Raw genomic sequence first — 25,033 nt, forward strand, 5'->3', positions numbered from 1 at the left:
TTATTAATTTCTAGTTTATGCTATTATAGCCTGAAAAGATATTTGATAAGGATTTTAGTATTTGGAAATTTGTCAAGACTTGTTTGTGGCATAACATGATCTGTCCTAAAGAATGTTCCATGTGTTTTGAGAAGAATGTGTATGCTGCTGCTTTGGGGTGAAATATTGTGTGTCTCTTAGGTACATTTGCTCTAAAGTATGATTCACATATAGTATTTCCTCACAATTTTTCTCTCTTATTAATCTATCCATTGTTGAAAGTGAGTTAATGAAGTGTCCTACTATTATTGCACTCATTTATTCTGCCTTCAGGTTTGTTAAGAGTTGTTTAATATATTTAGGTACTCTGATTTTGGGTATATATATATATCTATAATTGTTATTTCCTGTTGATGAATTGACTCCTTTACCATTATAAAATGGCTTCCTTTATCTCTTATTGTGCTTTTTGGGTTAGAGTGTATTTTGTCTGGTATCAGTATAACTATTCTTACTCTCATTTGGTTTCTATTTGCATAGGATATCTTTTTCATTCCTTCAGTTTGAGCTTATGTATAGCCTTAAAGCTGAAGTGAGTGTCTTATAGTCAGCATATAGTTAGGTCTTATTTTTTTAATCCACTCAGCCACTTTATGTTTTTGATTAGAGAATTTAATCCATTTACATTTAACATAATTATTGATAGATAAGGACTTATTATTGCTATCTTAATGTTTTAATTGCTGTTTTTTTAGTTCCTTTGTTACTTCCTTTCTTGCTGTCTTCCTTTGCAATATGATTTTCTATAGTGTAATGCTGTGAATCCTGTCTCTTTATCTTTTGTTTTGCTTTATCATTTGTTTTGTCTTACTTTGTTTATCCTAGGTTTTGCTTTGTGGTTACTATGAGGCTTGCATAAAGCATGCTTTAGTTATAATAGTCTGTTTTAAGTTTATGACAGGTTAACTTCAATCTCATACAAAAGCTCTACATTGTTACTCTCTTTCCCCACAAACATTCTTCATTTTTTATTTCACAATTCACATGTTTTAATATTATATATCCACTAAGAAATTATTATAGCTATACTTATTTTTAATACTTTTGTCTTAACCTTTATGCTACAGGTAAATGAGTTATATACCACTGTTATAGTATTACACCATTCTGAACCTGATGATATACTTACTTTTACCAGTGAATCTTACACTTTTATGTTTTCAAGTTACTAATTAGTATCCTTTCATTTCAGCTTAAAGAATTCCCTGTAGCATTTCTTGTAAGGTAGTGGTAATGAAAAACCTTAGTTTTTGCTTGGGGAATTCTTTGTGTCTTCTTAACTTCTGAAGGACATATTTGCAGGCTAAATTATTCTGGGTTGGCAGGTGGTGGTGTTCTTGTCAGTTTTTTGTTTTTGTTTTTTTAAAGCACTTTGATTATATTATTCCACGCTGTTGATTTGCAAGGTTTCTGCTGAAAAATCCACTGAAAACCTGATGGAGTTTCCCTTGTATGGGAGGACTTTTTTCAGGTTATCTGTATACATGTCTACAGACTGAGTAACACATAAAAGAAAATAGAACTGGCATGATATGTTTGCTCCTGCTGCTATCCCTCTGGCTTACTTATCCACTTACTGAAGCATCTGCCTAGTCTTCAGGGTCCAGTTCTTGGAAATTTGTTTTAATAATATGTTGTAATTTTTGCATGTTGGAATTGTTTCTATCTGGAGAAACAAAGTTGAATTTCTCTTGACAGTTAGAAAAAGCTGTTTCTGACCCCCACAGTGAACAACTCTGGTTGTTTTCTTTGTCCTGATATCCGCTTTTAATAGTATAATATCTTCTACCGGCCTGCTCTTGAATTTTGAGCTAGGAATATCCTCTCATCTGCTTCAATAGCCAGTCATTCTTTAGTATTGTTTAGTCTTACAAGTAAACGTTAAGCTCTATGTGTCAGCCTCTGGAAACAAGATTCTAACATAGCCACTCTCTTCAAGGATTTCGCTATCTAGAGGGAAAAGGAGGCATATAGTAAGCTAAAATGTAATGTGTAAGAGTTAAAGTGTGGTTTGATCACAGAGCAGGGATCATCCCACCTGTGAGAGTTATGTATCTGTGTTTCTAACATCCTAGTAATTTAACCACCCTTAAGGCATTTATGTTGGGGTTCACAGTTGATACTTATTTTAGAAGTTAGGTGGGTTGTGTTAACTGTGTTTAGTTAATGTTTCATGGAGAGACATGATTTCACCTTCATTTTAACCCACACAGCACATTAATAAGGTAGTTTGTCAAGATTAGCAGCAACATTTTTTGAGGGCTTGTTAGGTGCAGGATGCTGAGCTCTGTACTGAGGGCATACAAAGTTATAAAGCACAGTTCCTCCTTTGAAAAGGTACAGTATCCTTGGGGAAGCAATATTTAAAGAAAGGATAAATATAATACAGCAGCAACTTAAATTTCTGCAGAGTGCTATAGTTTTTAATATACCTTCATATTTATTCTTTATGATAACCATGTAAGGCGAGTTATTGTAAACACTTTATAAGAAAATTCAGTAGCTTCCTATTGTTATACAACTAACATGTGTCAGAGACAATAGTCCAAGCCACCTGACTCTAATCTGTAGCACCTTTCACTTTGACATAGTTAGAATGGAGTAGTTCATGTGGAAATCAGAGGATGAAGTTTCACAAGCCCTGTCCAGACACCAAAGAATATTTCAGGCTCTGGTGTGCAATGAAGAAGTAAGAGTCTGGGCTGGGCCAAGACAAAAGGCTGAGAAATTAGCTGAAAGCCAAGAGTTTGAGTTGAGAGAATCCCAAGAAGCAGAGTCCAAAGGGAAATTTGTTGGGAGAGCTGCTAGGAGTTTTGTGAAGAGATAGGGTAGGAGAGCTGGAAATTTGTGGAGACAGCTTTCAACCTGGACTGATTTCATACTTTCTTTTGAAAGACAGTTCCTTCCTTCCTGGGCTTAATGTCACAAAGCATTCTGAACCTAAATTTTAACAGGAATAGTAAGGTATGAGGATGTTTATTTGTAGCTTGCATGGATTATACAGTCATATGTTAAGGTTGATGTAAGGCTGGTCCTACTGCATATACTTCATTTCCAAAGTATATGTGTTAGATTCTCACCGTTTGACTTTGCACATTGGTGAAATGTTTTATATCCGCCATTTTTCAAGTACTCAGCAGCCACATGTGGTGTTTACCATATTGAACAGAATGGTAAACTTGGATTCTTTTATTAAAAATGTTTTTAAAGTAATACATGCACATGTAAAATATTCTAAGTGTTCAAAGGTAAAAAAATGAAAAGTGAAAATGTCTTCCCCCCCCACCTTCTCGGTTTTTTTCTCTCTTTCCAATGACATCCACTATTAAAACTTTCTGTTATTTCCTTTCAGGAATAGGAAGGAGTATCCATCAAAATTGTATATGTATAAGCTTTTTATAAATTAAAAATTGACTGTACTAGGTATTCTGTTTCATATCTCTCTGTTTGTTTCATATCTTTAAAAAAAATGTTATTAACACTCTATCCAAGAGGTCTTGAAACAACTGCACATTTAGCTCTAACTACCTATTTTAAAGGTTGCCTAGTATCCCTTGTTCAGAAATAGAATTTATCAGTTTCCTATTTTAGGTTGTTTTTTTTTTTTAAGATTTTATTTATTTATTTGACAGAGAGAGATCCCAAGTAGGCAGAGAGGCAAGCATAGAGAGAGAGAGGAGGAAGCAGGCTCCCTGCCGAGCAGAGAGCACGATGCAATGTGGGACTCGATCCCAGGACCCTGAGATCATGACCCGAGCCAAAGGCAGAGGCTTAACCCACTGAGCCACCCAGGCGCCCCCTATTTTAGGTTTTTATGTTGTTTCCTTTTTCTTTCGTTATTCAAACAGTATTGTGATATATATAGTCTTTGTTTTGTATGTTTGTAGGGAAGAGTCTTAGCAGCACTATTGCTGGATCAAAGGATAAGATCACAGCCTCTTAAGAAGGGCTCCTAGTGGTCCTCCATGACAAGTGCTATTTCTAAGCAAGGAGGCAGTATAGAATCTGGAGATAAAATAATGGTGAAGAAACTGGCTGTAAGACAAGATGATAAATATCTGTATCAATAGTCTGAAGGGTGGCCTTTAAGTTTAATCAGTACAATCACTTCTTGGAGTATTTAAGAAAAAGTTTTACCTGTATATGTAGTTTATTGCAATATGTATATATTTTTATAACTGTTATTGTGTTTAATTTTGCTATACAAATAATACAATTATAATATATTATATATAGTTTGGAAAATGCAAATATAAAACAGAAGACAAATTTCACCATACTCAGAGAAAACTAATATTAATATTTTTATTTCTTATTTTTGAATATGTAGTAGTTTTTACATAGTTGAGATCGTATTGTATGTACATGTGCTTATATTCAAATTTTGCTTATATTCTAATCTTGTTGATTTAATCTAATCTTGTTGTTCTTTCATTATTTTTGCCTGCCTTTTTTTTTTTTTAGGTAATAGAAATCTAACACTGTTTTGGAATGAATTTGGATACCAGAATGACAAGGACAAGGAGAAATCTTTAGATTCTGTTCAGTATCAAAGACGACAAGCCATGGCCATCCCATTCATCATTCAGTGTGGTGAGTCTAGAATTCCATTCCAATCAGCAAATATTTAGTGTGGTCCCAATAGTAAGTCATTGTGCTAAAAAATGGGTTGTGAGAGGGATGTGGATGGGACAGGGTCTTGCTTTCAAGGAGATTAAGATCCTAGGAAGGGTTCGGGAACACGTGAAACTAATTGTAATAGAGATGAAAATAAGGTAAATGAGGTCAAAGAAGTGTAAAGTTACTTGAGGTTTCAAGAAAAGGGAGGTGGTGGAAGTTGAGGTCAAGCCTCATGACAGCGGTATCTTCTTTGATGTGGCCGCTTCTCTCCCTTTAGTCGTGGAGTTTGTCCTGCCAATCTTCAGGTCTATGTCTGGGATATTTAGGGTGATGTGACAGTTATCTAGAGGTCTTTGTGGGATAAGGGGAGCCTGTGCTCCTTCACTTATGCCGTCATCTTCCTCTGTGTCTCTCAAAGACAGAATTTTGAGAGGTGGGGTAGTGGAGTATGTGTTAATATCAAGTGTACACTTCAGCTAAAATTTTTGTGATACAATAATAGAAACAATTATTTTTTTAATTTTTAATACCTGCCACTGTGTTAAATATATAGGGCTTAGTAATTGACTCCCAAATGAATAATAAAATGTGAGAGTGTTCAGGCTGAGTAAACCTATAAGAGGTCCTCAAATGCCAGAGTAAGGACTTTTTACTTTGATAAGTAATGATGAGGCTTTGGGGATTTTTCAGTAGGAGAACAACATTGCTGAGGCATTCAGCACTTAGGTTCATGTGCCTCTCATCCATCTTCTAGCCACTATATAAAGGGTTAGAGAATTAAAGATGCTGTTTACTACCTGCAAGGAATCTGCCATCCAGTGGGGAAGGCAACCAAGCAAACAAAAAAGTGCACAATAGTGTACAAAATTCTGTAGTTACTTACACTGTGCTCAGGGAACACTTGTCCCATCTTGTTCCTGGGGTGGTCCAAAGAGGACCTGAGTGTCATATGTAACTTGTGGTAAGGTAGCTATGGCAGCTTAGTCCAGGATGATTTGGAGTAGGCCTAGCGTCAAGGTTGAGGTCAGACTGTGAGGAGATCACTGGCATCATCCAGGATCAAGGGGAGAAATTATAAATGTCCGAAGAAAGGCATGGCTGTGCGATTTCAGAGGAACACACACGCCTCATACTTAGAAGGAATCATTAAGGAAACCGATGATGCAACAATACGCAACAACCTCCTGGTTGATAACAATAATGGCTAAAAGTTACTGTGTTTTTGATGAGTGCAGGGTACTGCAGAATCCAACTTCCAGTATCCTTGAGCTGTATGAAATTGTGCAAATTCCTTGAATTCCATAAGCCTCAGTTTTCAGATTTACAAAACAGGGTTAGTATTTGTAGCTGCATCGTACAGCTTTGTGAGAAAAATGAATGAACACATAAGAAGTTTACTAAGTGCTTAGGATGGTGTATTAGGGTTCTCCAGAGAAACAGAAGAAAAAGGACGGATGGTTGAATGGTTAGACAGATAGATATTAATTCTGGGGAACTGGGTCACATGTTTAAGGAAGCTGAAGAATCTCAAGACCTGCAGTCAGCCAGCTGGAGACCCAGAAGAGCCACTGGCTTAATTCCAGTTTGAGTCTGAAGGCCTGAGAATCACGAGACTGGTGATACAGTTCCAGTCTGAATGTTGAAAGGCTTGATACTCAAGAATTGCTGACCTTGTAGTTTGAGTCTAAAGGCAGGAAAAAAACTGATGTCTCAGCTTAAGACAAATTGGAAACCTTATTTACAGGACAGTAAGCCTTTTATGTGTGTCTGTTCAGGCCTTCAACTGACTAGATGAGGCCCATCCATGTTAGGGAAGATAATCTTTACTCAGTCTATCAGTGCAAATGTTCTCATCCAAAACACTCTCACAGACACACTCAAAATAATGTTTGACAAGATATCTGGGTACCCTATGGACCAGTCGAACTGGCACATAAAATTTACCGTCATGAATAATGCCTAGCAAATGTTGGCTTTTATCATTATTATGTCATTTAATTGTCAGTGATCCTTTTGGGTAAGTGCTAATATTAATCGCTTTTTACAGATGATGATACTGAAGCATAGACAAGCACTTTGTCCAAGATCATAGAGGTAGTAACTGGTAGAGCTATTCTAGTTTTTAGCCACTGTGACATGAGCACTGTGTTCTTAACCAGTGTGGATACTGCCTTTATCTTAGATGAACAGAGAGAATATTTACCTAAGATCCATTACGTGTGTATTTGGATAGAATTCAGGATTAGAGTTGAGAATAACCTGGAGAGACTGGAGTGCCTTGGTTCTATAGGCAGAGAAGGAGTGACAGGAAGAAACAGACAAAAGAAGTCAGAAACTGTAGGCTGGAGACTGGGGTAAGAGCAGGAGACAGGTGCAGAGTGAGGAACTGTGTAAATGGTTCAGAGAGCTTGATTTTCCTTGTTATGTTAGTCATGTGGTTGAAGATGGAAAGTGGTGTTGGCAGCAAAGGGATCGTAGGTTAGAGAAAATTGAAGGGTCGAGTCACTAGAAGTCTTCCTATGGTTCAAGAAGAGGTAGGGACCTATTAGCAACATTCTTCCGGCTGAAAGGAGCAGGAACCAATTGGAAAGAACTTAAACAATAACAACAACAACGATAATTAACAACAGTTTATTGGTGGTGTCTTGGGGTAGCTTATAGAATCCCAGGCTAGTTGTGCCATCAGATATAAAGGTATGTGATCATGGATTCACTTGTCTCTGGATCAAAAAATACATCATACTTTTAGTATGTGCGATCTAGTATGTTACTTGCTATGTTCCTTATGACTGCTCTTTCTTGTCTTTGATTTTGTTTTCATTATCAGATCTTTGCCTTAAATGGAGAGTCTTGCCTTCTTCTATTACTTATCAGGAAAAAGAATTTTTTGACCTCTGGATTTGTGCTAATAATCCTAACCTCTTGGAAAACAGGTAGTTTTTGATAGTTTTCTTAAATTCACTATCCGTCTTTAATTCCCAAAATGCATATGTGTGAAACTGGAAAATGTCAGCAATAGATACATTTTAGCTTAATAGCAGTCATCCCTATGAACTCTTTCTAGCTCCTTGCCACCTGTGGAAAGATACTTCGTTAGTGTGCTTTTCCATCAAGATAAAGGAGACCTGCATGTAACTATTTGCAAACTTTGGGATGTGCAGCTCTGTGCTTCCACCGGCAGGAGACAATGACCCACTGTTGGAGTTCTGCCTTCTAGTTCATTTCCACACAACATACGGCCTGATTGTAAAGGAGCCTTATCCAGAGGGTGTCTCCAGGGGCACAAACCTGTTAGACCATGTGCTTTTTCTATTTAAGTCACATATTGATTTCATTGTTTTGTGCTCTTAGAGGAAGAACTTCAGGCTAAAACAGGAAAAAGACCAATTAAGTATTGATGAATGTCACTGTTATTATAGGCCCTTTAGATTTACGTTCTTTTCCTTGGGGAGGGAATGAATGAGTATCCCCCTTTAATGAAGGCACCCCTGAATCAAACATTGCTTCTCCATGGAGTTTTTTCTAAGTTCTTCGGCCTGGATAAGTGGATCAAAATTGCTAATACAGACATTATAGTAATAACTCCTGTTTTGTTACTTTTATCTAGCCCTAAAAAAAAAAAAAAAGGGAAAATTAAAACACACAAACACACCCCAACATTTAGAAACTGCTGCTACTACCCTTGCTACCTGGAGTCCCCAAGTTACTGTATTTAGAGACTGAGGAAAATAGCAGAGGTGGTAAGGGCTCTCTTAGATTCCTTATGGCCGAGGGCTTTCTCGTCTTATTTTTTTTTGGTTTGTAACAGAATCTGTTTTCCCCAAATAAAATTTGTTCAAACCCCAAATACGTAAGATAAATGCAGAACTTTCCTGATTAAATTGGAAGCTGGGAATCTGAGGGCCTGAGACTCCACTTCTCATTTCTGTTCTGTACTCTCTGCAAAAAGCTTAGAGCTCTAGGGAGCCATGATTATAAATTACTGATCTAGCCTCATTCCTTCATTTTAGAGAAGTGAAAATTGAAGCCTGATGGGGGCTAAGAAACCTGTTCATGAGGCTACTGGCCAAGGTCTCTGACTCCTAACTGGGTTCCAGCCCTGGCTTGAAACTTAAGTATCTCCCACATAGGATCCAAGAGTTGGCTCGGTTTCAATATTAAGAAGAGTTACTCATATTGATCCCTTCCTATGAGCTAAGAATTTTTCCTGCAGCATTAGGATAGTGTTTAGACTCTAAAGTCAGATATAGTTCTGACTCTGGTGGGGCCACACTACCTGTGTTTGACTCCTCTGGCTCCATTAGCTGTGAGATCTTAGATAGGTGACATAACCTCTCTTTAACTTGGCTTTCTATCACTAGAATGGGGTGTAATCATAGTATCTTTTGCATCTTCTCTGGGTCCAGCTGAGCCTCTTAAAAGACAGTTTACTAAATTTACTAAGTTCCTGGTTACTGGGAGCTTCTAGGTCCCTCTTCACAGATCTAAGCTATATCTGTGACTTCTTAGTTCAGTCTTGGGCATTCCTGGACCCACAGAACTGGTATCTATCCTCTACGGTTTTCCCTACCTCCAGCTTACCATTGTCTGTGAATTGGCACATTCTCAACCTTTCCTCCCTGAAAAGTGATGATGTCATCACAGAGCATTGCAAAATTTCTTTCAAAGCATCAGTTCCAGCTCTTTTATACAACCAAACAGTGCCCCTGGTGACGACAGGCAAGAGAAATTTAGCCACATCAACAGAAAACTGATGGTCCTTCAAAGCTTAAAATGCAGAGTTGTCTTATAATTTAAGTCCTTGATTCTTGAAATATAATGACATGATTTTGACCATGTGTATTTCATTTCCGCTGAAAAGATTAGGACCAAAAATATGCTTAATGTGAGAGCAAGCAATTTAGGGGCCATGTAAAGAAAAGCTCCTGATTATGAGGGCAATTACTTGAGAGTTGACACTTCCTTTATTGGAGGACATTAACGGCTCTGGTTCAGTACGGTAGGATGGACCCTGTATACTTTGAGAACATGCCCTGAAATAGCAAAACTTTATGCCATTTGATTCGGATAGAATCCCATAAAATTGGTGTATGAAAGTGATGAGAAGTACAGTATAGTTATTAAGCAACATTCGGTGAATGGAAGGCCTGAGTAATGGAGTAAAAACGTGGCATTGTCTGTACTTACAGAAAGTAGAGTGTTATTGTCAGCAGTTAATTGCCAATTGTCAGCAGGGTTAATGCCAATGAACAGCATTTAAATGAACATGTCTGCATAACCAGAACTTAGCAGGAAACGTAGTAACAGCTTTCTCTTACATAGCAATTACATATGTCATCTCATTTCCTCTTTACCATAACCATATGAACTTGCATCATTTCTCAGAGGAGGAAACAGTGAGGGCAGGAAAGGCCCAGTGACTTGTCCAGGATGCCTCCCTAGAGCTGAGGCTTGAAGCCAAGCCTTTGGATGCAAACCTGCACTCTTGGTGCTTTATCACATCCACTCTCTGAAGGCATGCTCTCTAAAATTTTTTAGTGGACTGTAGTTGACACACGATGTTACATTAGTTTCAGGTGTACAACACAGTGATTCAACATCTGTATATGTCGGGCTGTGCTCATTGCCAGGGAAGCTCCATCTGTCACCATGCAAATGCTATTACAGTATCACCCACTGTCTTCCTAGTGCCGTGCCTTTTATCCCGTTTCCTGTTCATTCCATAGCTGAAAGCGTGTGTCTCCTGTCCCCCTTCCCTCCTTTGGCCTACCCTCCCACCCCTTTCCTTCTGGCAACCTCTGTATTTAGAAGGCTGATTCTGCTTTTTATTTGTTTATTCATTTGTTTTGTTTTTTAGATTCCGAAGGCCTCCTTTTACATTTCAGGAAGCCTCATGCCAGTCATATGCTCTGTGGTGACAAAATGCACCATTTTACAAATGGTAGTGTTCCGAGCTGGTCACCCAGGCAGGGTAAAATGAAGCCATTCTTCTTTGGACCGCCAGAGCATCTTTTTCTTTTCCACTTTAAACACAGAGGGAGGCTAGACATTTTTTATCACAGTACCTGAGAAATAGGTACCCATAGACTTCCATTACATTCATCCTACACGTTTATGTCTGCATTTGGGAATAGGGATCACCAGCAGGGGAAAAGTGATGCTTTATCATTTGCTCGAACCAAAAAAGCCTGAAAACGAGTTTAAAATATCCATGGGTCATACTGCAAGTTAAATCTTTAAAGATCATTGAATGGATTGTGTTTGATTAAAATCCTTGAGGTTTCTCTCTTCTGAATTAAAACTTAATGTTTTTAAGTTAATGTTCATTTTCTCAAATGAAATAGAAACCCATATAGGTACCACCTCAGGGTCTTCGAATCAATACTGCAGGTGGCTGTATTTATAGTCGATGCCCCCTGATTGATTTCTCTACCCCCTTTTTTTGAAAGTAACAATAACAACCAATACCATATGTGGGTGGAATTAGGTGTGTTTTCAGTCGTACTTGAATATGATTGTAGCTCCTCACTCTCCTCTCTTGCTGGGGGAAGGGAAAAACACCCTGTAGGCTTGAAGAACGGAAATCACGGGTTTGATCTACTTTGCTTTCCTGCACAGGTTCAGAAGGGAGAAGGCCCTCTTTCTAGTCTCAACCTCCTCCTCTCCGTCCTAGCTTAACAACACATTTATTTTATACAAACTTTGCCCCCTCCTTTGGGTTCCAGTCAATAATAGAAAAACCCGTGTGTAAAGCAGGCTCTTAGAATCGACCCTGACATTTTGCTTCACTCTAGAACATTCCCAGCCTTACCCTGAATCGAGCCACACTCAAGGGGAGCTGAACTTCTTATCCTTAACAAGCCTTGATACCAGGGGAAACGACATAATAGCTCAATTTTTTGTTTGTTTGGCTAACTCAGCTCCCCAGAACATAGCCGTGGAACCAAAAGTAGGAGGAAAACAGGACCCGCAACCTCTTGAGCCGTATGTTTCAAAAGTCTTAAGTATTTTATGTGACTATAGGGAGGGAGGCTCTCATTCACAGTCTGCTTACTGTCCGTCTACATACAGTTCAGCTTAATTATATAGTACGTGTGTTGAAACAGCACAGCAGTAAGACTGGGAAGCGCAGTGGCTGCTAGCAGCAGGGGAGGGAAGGATGTGTGACTGCTGCAGCCCAGTCCTGGGGCTACTCCATGATGAAGGGCTGCCGGGGGCACCGTGACCCGCAAGCCTGTCACTGAGCACAACACCCCATCCCAAGGGTCCCTGCTCTTCACTGTCAGCCTTCACGGTGGATCCAGAAGCAAAATTATTTGGTGTCTTTTAGGAGACATACAGATCCCTACCTCACATTTTTTGGGAACAAAAAAATGGCAATAATGAGATAAGCTTCAGTATCTAAAAGCATTTTTGCAAAAGGCCCTATTTCCTGATCTTGCAGGGTAAATGAAGCACTTGTAAAAGAATGAATATATTCTCCCATTCTTGGAAGTAGACCACCCTCCACGGTTTCTCTTAAGCTCTTCTCCATGTGAACTGGCAGTTTAATGTCTTGTATTACCTCAAGTCATCGATATACACTGCTCTTCCTTTGTATTCAAATTTTGGATATAAGGCATAAAGAGTATCTGTTTATAGAAGTAAAACATCTTGTACAGACAGTAGTTTTATATTTCCTCCTGACACTGTCTCCTGTTGATTCTGAAGTTGTCATCAGGCTGAACGCCTACCTTCCATCCCTCTGGGCACCATGAGCTCGGTGTCACCGTCGAAAACTGAGAAAGAGAAACAACTTCAAGAGGTGGTCCAAAGGTATCACAATCGACTGGCAGACACACAGTCACAGGTGAGCTGTTATTCTTTCCAGAATCTACTAGAACTCTAGAGCTCTTGGTTTTTTGTGTGTGAAACAGCTAATGTGCTTTACCCCTGTAAATTGTGTAGCTTCTTTTTTCCATCCTTTTTTGTCACATTTTTCTAATTCTGACTCTAAGGACTACTCTAGAGACAGGCACAAGTGCCCCAGGGGCTCAGGAAGGAAGGAGAGTTAAAAAAAAAAAAAATGAAAAACTACTTGTCATATTTAAGCCCATCTACACAACAGTGCATGAGAGGAACAGGGGGATTTATTTCTAGCCTGCAGAGGCACAGAGAGCTTCGTATGGATGACACGGTCAAGACTGGGACATAAGTCTGTATGTTTCCAAAGGCTAGGCTCTTTTTGTTTCATTGGGCTTCTTCCATGAGGGTGGATTTTTGAGGTGAAGAGTTGTTCTTTTAAAAAATATTAGCCTACGGGTGCCTGAGTGGCTCAGTAGGTTAATCCTCTGCCTTCAGCTTAGGTCATGATCTCAGGGTCCTGGGATGGAGCCTCTCATTGGGCTCTGCTCAGCAGGGAGCCTGCTTCCCCCTCTGTCTATGCCTGCCTCTCTGCCTACTTGTGATCTCCCTCTCTCTGTCAAATAAATAAAAAAATAAAATCTTAAAAAAAATTAGCCTATTTATATATAAATTCGGTGTCACTTAACTGTTAAGAAAATTCAATAAATAAAATGTAACTATCCATAAATATAAATAACTGTGATTTCAAGGGAAAGAAAAAGTGGTATGGAGAAATATTATTTTAATCTCTTAACTAATGAAGTAATTAGATCTCTGTTTACTTTATAGATTTAATACCTAAATTCAGCACTTTTAAATTGGATAGCCTGTCAGCTTCCTCAAATAGAACTTGAGGAGGTCCGCAGCGTATGTCCAAATGTGTTGACTCCTTTGTAAATGTCAGGAAATAAAATACTTGAATAGCAAATTCTCTTATGGAGCAAGAATAGATTCTCTGGCTTACTACCTTATTATTATTAGTTGTATTCCCGTGCTTTTAGAAGATCAACTTTCTTCTCTACCTCATTTCGTCTTCTTGCCCCTCCCACTTTGCTAGGGATCTGCTATGCAAATCAGCCACCACTTGGGGTCACAACCAAGGAAATCTGACCCTCCTTTTTAGTCTGGAGTCTCTGGGTCTCTGGGAAAGACACTGAGAGTCACTTTGCAAACACATTCTCAGAAGCATTTCCTGTCCCCCCAAATTGGTAAAACTGTCCATAGTTCTTAGAGCTTCTAGTCGTGGGTTTGATAACAGAAGTCAGAAGTAAGGGTATCTCAACCTGCAGTTTCTTTAATTGACAAGCAGGTAAAGTCCGATCTTTCCAACGTGGAACGTCTTCATTCTTGTTAGCCACTCCCTGTAGATTTGCGGTGGCACACAGCGTTTCCTGAAGTGCCGCTGCCTTTATTACAGTCTCTGAATGCTTTTTCCTTTCCTGCGGAGGTCAGAGCTGACCCTTGGATGTGCCAATCACAAAGTCCTGAATAGTGCCAATCACAAAGTCTTGATTATCTTTTTGTTTGTTTTAGTATTGGATGTTTTATTCTTTACTAAGGTAGCGATTTTGAGGGTAGCTCTTGGGGTAACCTATTTGGTCCATTCATTCTGCTTATTCTTTCTTGGTAGTTGAGTTTTTCATAAGAATTTCATAAGCCAGGTTTGTAGATTCAGTCTGTTTGATGTGTAAACAAAGAAGGTTAGCAGTCCCTGCCTAGAGACTTGCTCCCATCCATTCAAAGAACCAAGGAATCCTCCCCCTCCTACCTTGCCCCCTTTTGTGAAGGCAGGTAATCCCAACATCTTTAACTCCCTTTCAGTACTGCCCTTATCTGACCCTAATTCTGTGGTCATCAAGGAAAGCTTTGTTTAGAGTTCATCAACCATGGCCAACCAGTTAACTTTAAGGAGGTCATTGATGACATACGTGCTTTTGGGTCTCTCCCCTGACAGGCATTGTGGGGAAGATGGAGTAACTCTTATACCACAGTGTGAGCTCTTTGAAAGCAGAGATAGTCTTGGTCTTGTTCAATGTAAATCTGTTACCTAACACAGTGCCTGGCAAGCAGTAGATATTCAGTAGTTGTTGGGCCAATATACATAAAATGCACTCAGATAATAAACAGTCCTTTCCTGGACCAAGCCTAATAGCTATTTGAAAATTAGCGACACCGCAACATGATACTAGTTCAGTATCTGTCTGATCACAACTGAAACCACTAGAGAAGTTTATGACACGAAGTGCATGATGGCAGCTTTATTCAAAAAAGAGTTCACAGGGGGCGCCTGGGTGGCTCAGTGGGTTAAGCCTCTGCCTTCGGCTCAGGTCATGATCTCAGGGTCCTGGGATCGAGTCCCACATCGGGCTCTCTGCTCAGCGGGGAGCCTGCTTCCCTTCCTCTCTCTCTGCCTGCCTCTCTTGTGATTTCTCTCTGTCAAATAAATAAAATCTTAAAAAAAAAAAAAGGGGTTCACAGAAGAAGTGGCACTTAGCTTGTGTCTTGAAGTCTATTTCAGAGAATTAGGGGAAATGACAGGGCAGGCATTCTAGGTGAGAAAAACATTATAAAAGAAGACTTGGAGATCAGCACTGACTTGTTCCTTCAGGATGCCAATCCTTTAAATTATATGCTAAACTTATGTATTTTAAAAAAGACTTAGCATCTGTGTGACATGTCTCTCTTTTAAAGACCGTGTAACTCATTATAAAATATGGTAATTTTTGAATAGATGACCTCTGGAAGGGGACCTCATTTCCCCTTTCACAAAAATAACCCATGAAAATATTCAAAAACTGTATTTTGGTGGTAGCTGCCTGATGCCAGAAACAAGACTCAAAACCATCCAATATTCATTGTGAATTTGCTTTTTTTTTCCTGACTGCCTTTTCAAAGAAGTTCTGTCAGAATACGACACAGACAGGGCTGGGAAAGGCAGGAAAATAGGGCATTCGTGCCCTTCAGGTACAATGCAGACGTGATTCAAGTGTAGAGTAGATACCACTGGAAAATCAGGAGCTGGCTAGTATGTGACCATGATTCACTAGGTCTGCTGGTGGTGCCCATTCGCCCATATCCAGAAATAATAAGGTGCTTGCCATGGAATTACGGTCTGCCTCCTCTGTTCTCTCTCCCTGCCTCCCTCGACCAGTGCCTGCTTACTTATCCATTGACTAGACTGGGAAACAAATATAAAAATGACCTAAGTCTGCATATCCCATTTCTTACTTTCTCATACCTCATCTTTCATGGCTGAAAGCATCCTGATCAGGAAAAATGAAAAGTTGACTAGGTTCATCAAAGACCTTTCTGGATCTTAGATTCTGTGGCTCTGGGCTTTGTGTTACGGACAAGCAGGAGTGATCGATAGTATTATGGTGGTAATATGTGAAGTTGGCAGCTGTTGCCTCTTTTCCACTCCTCACACGCCCACCTGCTGTGTGGAGTGACTAACTCTTAGAAGCAGCGCCTACCTGATTCCCTGGTTAGACAATGCTTGCAGTGAGTCAGGAAGCTGTTCTAGTACGAGAGGTCACCACTGAGGTCAGTGGTTAGATCGGGTCCTTTCCTTCCCAGGAGTAAATGAGGTAGCGAGGTCCAAAGCTGTCATTTCCACAGATGATATTTTATGAAATCGCTGCAACAGAACAGTTACATTAATTATAGCAAAAGAGGAAAGTAAAGTTCAAAGACATTAAATAACTTGAATTGATCACACATTTTTAAATGGTGAAGTTGGAATTAGTTTCCTTTTTGTCTAATTTCATCAAGGATCTGCTCAGTCTCATAAGGATAAATACACACAAAAAGGACCTAAGAACATTTACAAAGGCAACAAACCAATACATTGCAAAACCTATTTGTTAAGGAAAATACTGAAGTTCAGTAACCTAACAGGAGAGCTCAAATTCAAGATGTAATTGATAAAATGTGTCGGCAACCCAACACCCTCTCTATAAATTGTGCTTCCAAAACAGCCCATTCCACTCGTTCTCCTTTCCAAAGGGATGAATGAGTAGAATAATCTGTTCCTCGCTCCACTTTCAAGTTCACGCCTCTGTACCTGCTGTTTTCTATACCGAGTGACAAGTGCCATCTGCTGGCCAAACGATGAAGCATTTTCATTTTCATTGTGTCACTCTTGACTGCTCAGCTACTAAGTGGCATGTTACTTGAATAACTGTTATTCTGTTTTATCAGTAAACCTTAATAATAATTTTAAAACCATAGAGTCGAGTTACGTAATCAGTTTCTCTGCATTCCAGTCCTCAAATTTGCCCTTTTCTCAGTTTGAACTTACCAATTAGATTCTCATCACCTTCTATTGTGTGACAAGGACGGCAGCATCAATAATCGTGCATGTGGCATATAGTTTTAGGTGCACTCGTTCAGGGTGTGGTGGTCCCACTTTAAATCCACTTAATGCCTTTAGTCGTTATAAAACAGATCAGAACCCGATTCCCTGAATAAAGCCTCCTCTATTACCCATTTGTCCAGAAGTACTGTTAATGGATATTTATTTATATAATCCCTGCTCAGACAGTGTGTCTAGTATCACTTAGTGTCGTGTAGGAATTTCTGGGTTCATCTTTTCTGATTAATATTAATTTTTTAAAAGATTTTATTTATTTATTTGACAGAGAGAGACATAGTGAGAGAAAACAGAAGCAGGGGGAGTGGGAGAGGGAGAAGCCAGGCTCACGCTGAGCAGGGAGCCCAAGGCGGGGGGCTCAGTCCCGGGATCCTGGGATCATGACCAAAGCTGAAGGCAGATGCTTAACGACTGAGCCACCCAGGTGCCCCTGATATTGATTTCTTATCCTACAGTCTGTGTTCCCCCTAATCTGCCACTACTTTCTTTCTGGCATTACAGTGGACCCTTGAACAACACAGGTTTGAATGGTGCCAGTCCACCTCTGTGGATTTTTTCCCCCTGATAATATAGTACAGAATTATAAATGTATCCTCTTTTCCCTATGATGTTGTTAATAACATTTTCTTTTCTCTAGTTTGCTTTACTGTAAGAATGCAGTATGTAATCCATCCAACATACAAAGTAAATGTTCATTTGACTGTTATGAGTAGGTCTTCTGGCCAATAATAGGCTATTAATGGTCAGGCTTTGGGGGAGTCAAAAGCGTACACAGATTTTCAGTTCTGCAGGTGTTGAAGCCCCAACCCATGTGTTGTTCAAAGGTCATCTGTAGTGTCTTCCTCTCTGCAGGAATCCCCTGAGCCTCATTTCCTTAGCTGTGTTCTCCCTCTCCCTGCTGCTCTGAGTGCCTTTGTTCCTTCCATTGTGTCTTGAGTGGTCTCTGTCTCTTCTACTATTCTTCAAGATCCAAAAATTATGTCATTCCTGTATGAAGTGTTTTTCTTATTCCCTACCTGTAATGTGTCTCCTACATTAGACTGTAAACTTTTAGAAAGAAGGGGCCATTTTATTCATCTTTTAGTTCCCCAAACACCTAGGCCTGAACCTTTCACGTAACAAGCATTTATCAAACAGTGAGTGCTGGATTGAAGGCATAATTTGATTTATGCAGAACTCCTCAAAAAACAGGTCCCAAAACAAATATTTTTCATTTGATTGAATGGATCGACTCTATAAAGGTTAGACTTAACACTTTCTGCATATATTATTGGAGACCAGGGTGTTCTGACACTTGGTCAGAATAAGGTGTGGCACTGGGATGGGAATATAGAGACCGTATTTGGATTTCATTTGCTACGTTCATGGTCTTTGCGTCAAGTGCAGAGCTGGTGTAAAATGTGCCTGTTGAAAGGGATTCCAGCAATAGCATTCTGTTCTTTTGCAGTGGTCACATGGACACACAAAAAAGAGATCATGTCATCTGATAATTCCCACATTCGTTGTTTTAGCAGTAAATGCAGAGCAAAGGAGGCTTCCTGAACTTTTCGCTGTGTTTTTCAAATTGAAATGGCATATCTGAATACAACTGTGTAATGAAGACTATGAATGCATTTTCCCATTTAGGATTTAATCTTTTAAATGTGTCATTATTGTGTAGGATGCTGAGATTTCAAATCTGTATAACTGCAGAGACAGATGCCTTAGAAAATATATTTATTCATCAAGAGTACTTTTCAGCCTTCTTACATAAACCGCGTGATCGAAAATTTATGATACCTAAAGACCCTTGTTTAACAAGAAGCTATTATCTTCACTGTAGTTGAAATATTTTACCTTATGACTCTTGCTACAAAGATCCCATTTCTCTGTGATGATGCATTGTTTTTCCAAAAGGGCTAACGCATAATGTACTTGCACTCGTGGGCCCTGCATTCACCGCACAGCAAAAGAGACATGAGGAGAATGGCTCGTGTGGCACAAGTTTATAAGTTCCTTGAGGCTGGATACCGGGTGTTCTTTTTCTCAGGTCCCTCCCACCTCCACACCTGGCTCGGTGTCCGGCAAAGTAGAGGTCTCCCAGAACATGCTCACTTTCCTGACTGGAATTGCTTGCCTGAATTATTTTCTGACTCAGCCTCTCCTGAGGAGCTGGTGTCACTCTCCCTGACGGAACAGTGGTGTCGGGGCTCCCTGCACAAACTACCTGCCCGCTACAAGCAGTTAGAAACTCATCAGAACAGCCCAGAACAGAAGCCCGCAGGGAGCAGTGTGGTGTGAGGGGCCCAGGACAGTCCCTACTCCTGGCTTCATAAGTCACCCTATTCTGCCCCAGAGCTTGGGACTGAGAAATTCCATCCACTTCTGTCTGTTGCTAGTTTTCCCAAGCAGGTCCCAGGGCACCTGCTAGCGGCCGCTAGGAACAGGAGTTCAGAAGGAACGCGTCTTTCCTCCTGGAAGGATAGAAGCAGCTCTGACAGGGGCAGGTAGCCTTGCCACATTACACCCCTCACTCTGTGAGGCAGTTGGTCACTCCTCTTCACATCCACAGAGATGAAGAGAGAAGTTCAGGTGTGTTGTCGGAAACGATTTTCACTGTAGGGGTACTAATTTGGGTCTCAATGCAAGTACACCCAGTCCATCTCTGCCATGTAAAAATTCCTTCGGTGCCTGAACTGCATGTACAACCAGTTCTCAATTGGTGTGCATGCTCTTTAAGGATGAACAGAGGCTGCCTGATACCCTGGAAGACTGCAGGCCTGTTTCCTGATCTCCCAGAGTAAGGTACCGACTTATGCCTTCCTTCCAAAGCAGTCTGCTCTCTGGTCCCTTCTGAAGGAACGCTGTGTCTCTGAGCCTGTGTCCCTGAGCACCCGCACTCCTGAGTCTGCCTCTCAAAGCTTGCATTCCATTTCTTGTTAGACCACGTCTCCTCTCTTCCTCAGGACCCAGCTTCCCATTTTCAGTTCCGTCTAAGGAACTGTACTTCCTGATTGTTCTGATTTTGAAGTCAAACCCCCTATCTTGTTCCTCTTGATTTAAGATCGTTAAGCCTTTGCCATCTGATTGTCTTCTTACTTTGAGTCTGGTTCCTTCTTCTGCCCTAACTCCTATAGGCTTGAGTGAACTTCAAATGTAATCTCTGTTTTCTATCTTGTCCTTGACCAGCTAATGCTTTAACCCTGCTCCTTCAGTCACTCTTGCTCGCCCAGACCCAGCCTACCATAGGCCAGTCTCTTGACACACCTGGGGGGCTCTCATCCAGACACAGAGAATTAACTGTTATTTGCCCATGACCTTTCTTTCTAATGGTCAAGAATCAGCCTTCCTCTATTCAGAGAATTCTAAAAGGGGTCTTCTTGCCAAGACCATTCGTAATAATTCCTGGTATTTAAAAATAAGTATTATTTAAAATGTTTCTTAACAAGGGCAAATCTAGTTGTTTTGGACCTTGAAGTTTGTACAGTTTTGCCTTCCCCCACCAAGAAAAAAAAAGAAACTGCAAAATTTATAAGTATGAAGTTGGGGGTCAGAGCCTTGGAGGAGGCCTGTGTTGGGAGGGGTCTTGAAGCCAAAGCTTCATTTGCTCCGTGGTTTATCTGCCACTTGTTTCTGCATATACTGGGCCATTTGTTCTCCACAGGGTTTTTTTGTATTAAGATAATTGCATGCATATATGCATGCATATATATATATATATATATTTCCAATTCCCTTCTCTTCTCCAGTTTCTTCCCGGAAATTTCCATAACTATGTATGTTTTGGTGAATTCAAAAACTACCCTGAGTGATTAACTGTATGTAGTCTGTAGATGAGGATGTTATTAATTTTGAGCTGAAGGCAGATGCTTAATGACTGAGCCACCCAGGTGCCCCTCCAATTTTAAAAGTTGATTAATTTTTTTAAAAATTTATTCATAAGAGAGAGAGAGAGGTAGAGGGAGAAGCAGACTCCTCGAGGAGCAGGGAGCCTGACACAGGGCTCGATTCCAGAACCCTGGAATCACAACCTGAGACAAAGGCAGACACTTAACCGACTGAGCCATCTAGGTGCCCCTCACATCTTTATTTAAATTCTAGTTGGTTAACATACAGTGCAAGATTGGTTTCAGGAGTAGAATTCAGTGGTTCATCACTTATACACAACACTGAGTGCTCATCATAACAAGTGCACTCCTTGATCCCTGCCATCCATCTGGCCCATCCCCGACCCACCTCCCTCCACCAACCCTCAGTTGGATGCTGGAGGCAGCTGAATGTGATAGGCAGCACTGGCCTGGTGTCAGGATCCTGGGCTGCAGGTCCCAGCTCTTGTCTCTGGGCAGCAGACCTCAGGCCTGCTCGATCCTAGCATCCCCTAGCCCGAGAAAAAGAAGGGGACTAGAGGTGCGTGGGTGACTCAGTCAGCTGAGCATACAACTCTTCATTTCAGTTCAGATTATGATCTCAGCTTGAGTTGGAACCCCCAGGCTGAGCATGAAGCCTGCTTGGGATTCTCTCTCTGTCTCCCTCTGCCCCCCCCCCAACACTCACTCTCTCACTCTCTGTCTCTCTCTCAAGTAAATAAATAATAAAAAGAAGGGGATTAAACTAGTTGTTTGTGAAGATCCAGTGAAATTTTAGAGCCTGTGAATATTGCCCATGTTTGTTACAAGCTGTTAAGTTTTATATCTATATTTGTTCATTTTATTCTGAATATAAACATGAGGTTTCTGGAGCAAAGGAAATTATTATTTAATTATAGCAAATAATTGTGCTGATTCGCATTTGTCCTAATTTGTATCCCTGAGGCAGTGGATGAGATGAGTCAGATCAGATGTTGTCCTATATACACCAGACTTTGTACTACTGGTAAAGAACTCTGAGAAAAGGAAAAGAAAAGAATCTGGATGTTTTTATAGGAAAAGTACATCCACTTTCCTATTCCCCTCCATACACACACCCCTTTACTCTTTTGGGAGGTATCCTGGATTCTTTCTTTTATCCTTTGGAATATAAATAAATCTTTCTTGGGGAAGATAAGACTAGCTTCTCCAGCTTTATAACTGGCAATGTCTACATGGTCGCAAATTCTTTTCTCCCCTTAAAGTGTAAACACATACCTCCAAGGAGGTAAGTCTCTCTGGAGGTAATGTCTTCAGATGCTCTCGCACTAGTAATTAAGTCATAAGTTAATTTCCAAGGTTGGTTCTCCTATTCCAGGTCTCAAGTTGTAGTAAAATTTGCTCCACTGTGAAGTGTATAAACCTTGCGATTCACAGACCTGTACCCCTGGGGCTAACAATACATTATATGTTAATAAAAAATTAAAAAAATATTTGCTCTGAAAGCCCTAACACTATAGATAAATAGAAGTATTTTATCTCTAGTATCACAAAGCACGGATACATTTAGAGGGGAGAACCCCTGCCTCCCAGAGCTGGGACGCTGTGATGACTGGGTCACCTAAATGGGAATGCCACAGGTTTGTAAAATTGCGGATTCCCTGGGATTTACAGGACTGAACAAGGGTCTTGGGGACTGAAGCCTGGGCATCTTGGCATTTCTACTTTGGTCCCCAGGTGAGTCTTAGGTACCACAGATCCTCCCGGCTTGGGGATCCCTCAGCTTCTGTGCCGCTGGAGATCCTTCATCTCGTGCAGCTTTTGCTGATTCAGTCTGTGATTTTCAGGACTTCCCAAATATGTAAAGACACTTAAGAGTCTTTCTGGGAGAGTTTATAAGTGTCCTAGAAAAATGAATGCTGCTATTAGCAAGCTTTCTAGGGTGATGATGGTTCTTTGAAGTCTGAAGATGGTGGTGATGATTAAAAAAAAAAATGCTGTTGTTAGTAAACTACTCCTTAAGCAAAGGAGATCAAATTCGAAGCAGATGAATAGTTATGTAGATTTCTGTTTTACAAAATATACAATTAAAGATGTAAAAATGTGTTTTTCAAATAAAAAAGCATATACATGATTTTTAAAACTATATTTAAAAAGTATAGGTCAACTCCATAATCTTCATTCATCTATTAGTAGAAATGCATTTATTGGTTGAAATATCTATCTCTCATTAAGAAGGGAAAACTTTTGCAGGAACTGGTAACATTTTTCATTAAGGTCAACTTCAACTTAGTACACTTAACATGGGCCAATTTATTTTAGTTCACTAATTATATGTCATCCCCGTTTCCACAGAAGGTATTTCAATAGATAAAACTGAAATGCCCTACTTTTTGTCTTAATGCTTTAGAAAACTTTCTTTCTGATCTTACTTTATAGTGTTTTGTTTTGGTCTTTCCTCTTTAATTCTGCTGAATTATTAAGTGTGCAAGTATTACCTTTGTATCTATTATGTAGCTATTTGTATCTGTTGTGATCTGGGCATTGCACTAAGTACACTTAAAAAAAAAAACTTTGTTATTTCTTTTAGAGCAGTTTTAGGTTCACAACAAAATTGAGAGGAAGATACAGAGATATTTCCTGTACTCCCTGCCCCACACATGCATAGCCTCCCCTATTATTCATATCCCTCACCAGTGTGGTACCCTTGTTATAATTGATGAACCTATTTTGATACATTGTAACTACCCAAAGTCTGTAGACCCTTAGGGTTCACTGTTGGTATACAATCTATGGCTGTAAACAAATGTACTATAACATCTATCTACCATTATAGTATCATGCAGAGTATATTTATTGTCATAAAAATACTTCCCCTGTGTTCCATTCATCTTTTTCCACTTAACCTCTGGCAACCTGTGATTCTTTTACTGTCCCCATAGTTTTGCCTCTTCCAGTATGTTATGTAGTTGGAGTCACACAGGATGTAGAGCATTCAGAGTGGCTTCTTTCATTTAGTAATATGCATTCAGTTTCCTTGTATCTTTTCATGGCTTAAGAGCTCATTTCTTACTATCACTGAATAATACTTCATTGTCTGGATATACCAGTTTATCCATTCACCTACCAAAGTTGATCCTGGTTATATCCAAGGTTGGACAATTATAGAAAAAGCTGCTATAAACATCCATGTGCAGAATTTTGTGTGGGCCTTTATTTTCAACTCTTTTGGGTAAATACCAAGAAGTGCTGTTGCTGGTTTAAGCAGTAAGAGTGTTTAGCTTTCTAAGAAACTGCTAGCCTGTCTTCTAGAGTGGCTGTACCATTTGCTTTCCTGCCAGCAGCAAATGATAGTTCCTTTTACTCCACATTTTTACCATTATTTGATGTTGTCAATATTTTGGATTTTGGCCATTCTAACAGATATGTGGTGGTATCTTATTATTGCTATTTATTATGTCTTATTGTTTTAACTTACATTTCCCTGATGACCTATGATGTGGAGCATATTTTAATATACCTATTTTCCATCTGTGTATCTTCTCTGGTGATGTGTCTGTTAAGATCTTTGGCTTGTTTTTAAGTCAGATTGATTTTTTTTTATTGTTTGAATTTTAAAAGTGTGTGTGTGTGTGTGTGTGTGTGTGTGTGTGTGTATTTTGGATAACCATCCTTTATCAGATTTTTATTTTTTACAAATATTTTCTCCAAGTCTGTGGCTTACCTTCTCATTGTCTTGATCCCATTGGTTTTTACAACAACTTAGCTGATTCCTCAGATCAGCAAGATAAGTTTCTGAAAGGAAGCTAGGTGGGTGGAGGGATCAATGAAAAGTAAAAAAGTGGGAGCCATGAGCAATAAGCTCATTTTTAAAGAAAATTTCAAAGAAATTTTGTACTGAAGGAGCAGAGAAAGAGAGTTAGGTGGTAGGGTTGAGGTAAATTTGTGGTTGGGAGAGGTTTGACAGTGTTTCTGGACTCCGAGAAGGGAGCCAGTGAAACTGGGGGGACTTTGCAGCAGAGATGAGACATGACTGATGCAGAAAGATTCCAGCAAAGACAGGAAGGAAGGATTACTAGGACTCCGTTAGAGAGTTTAACTCAGGGTAAGAGGAGGGACATTTTTTTCCTTCTGAGATTGTGGGAGAGAAGGTAAAAGATGGGGGGGGGGTCATACAAACCTACTAGTCTGGTTTTGTTTTTTCTTTTTCTTTTTTTTTTTTTAAATAGTTTTGTTTTTTCTAAAGAAGAATCAGGGCCATCAGCTGATGGTGAAAGAGGCAAACTTTGTGTAC

The 25,033-nt window shown here is 39.8% G+C and overlaps 1 protein-coding gene across 1 annotated transcript in view; it reads left to right on the forward strand.

Moving 5' to 3' along the window:
• The window catches only part of MORC1 (MORC family CW-type zinc finger 1), a 190,733-nt gene that overhangs the window by 105,714 nt on the left and 59,986 nt on the right, over positions 1–25,033 (forward strand). Inside the window, exons 15-17 of the mRNA XM_046003678.1 lie at positions 4,504–4,632; positions 7,487–7,592; positions 12,370–12,508. Coding sequence (XP_045859634.1) covers positions 4,504–4,632; positions 7,487–7,592; positions 12,370–12,508 — 374 coding nt within the window. The remainder of the gene's footprint in view (positions 1–4,503; positions 4,633–7,486; positions 7,593–12,369; positions 12,509–25,033) is intronic.

The sequence above is a fragment of the Meles meles genome, chromosome 4, assembly GCF_922984935.1.
Source record: "Meles meles chromosome 4, mMelMel3.1 paternal haplotype, whole genome shotgun sequence".
Classification (NCBI taxonomy): Eukaryota; Metazoa; Chordata; class Mammalia; order Carnivora; family Mustelidae; genus Meles; species Meles meles.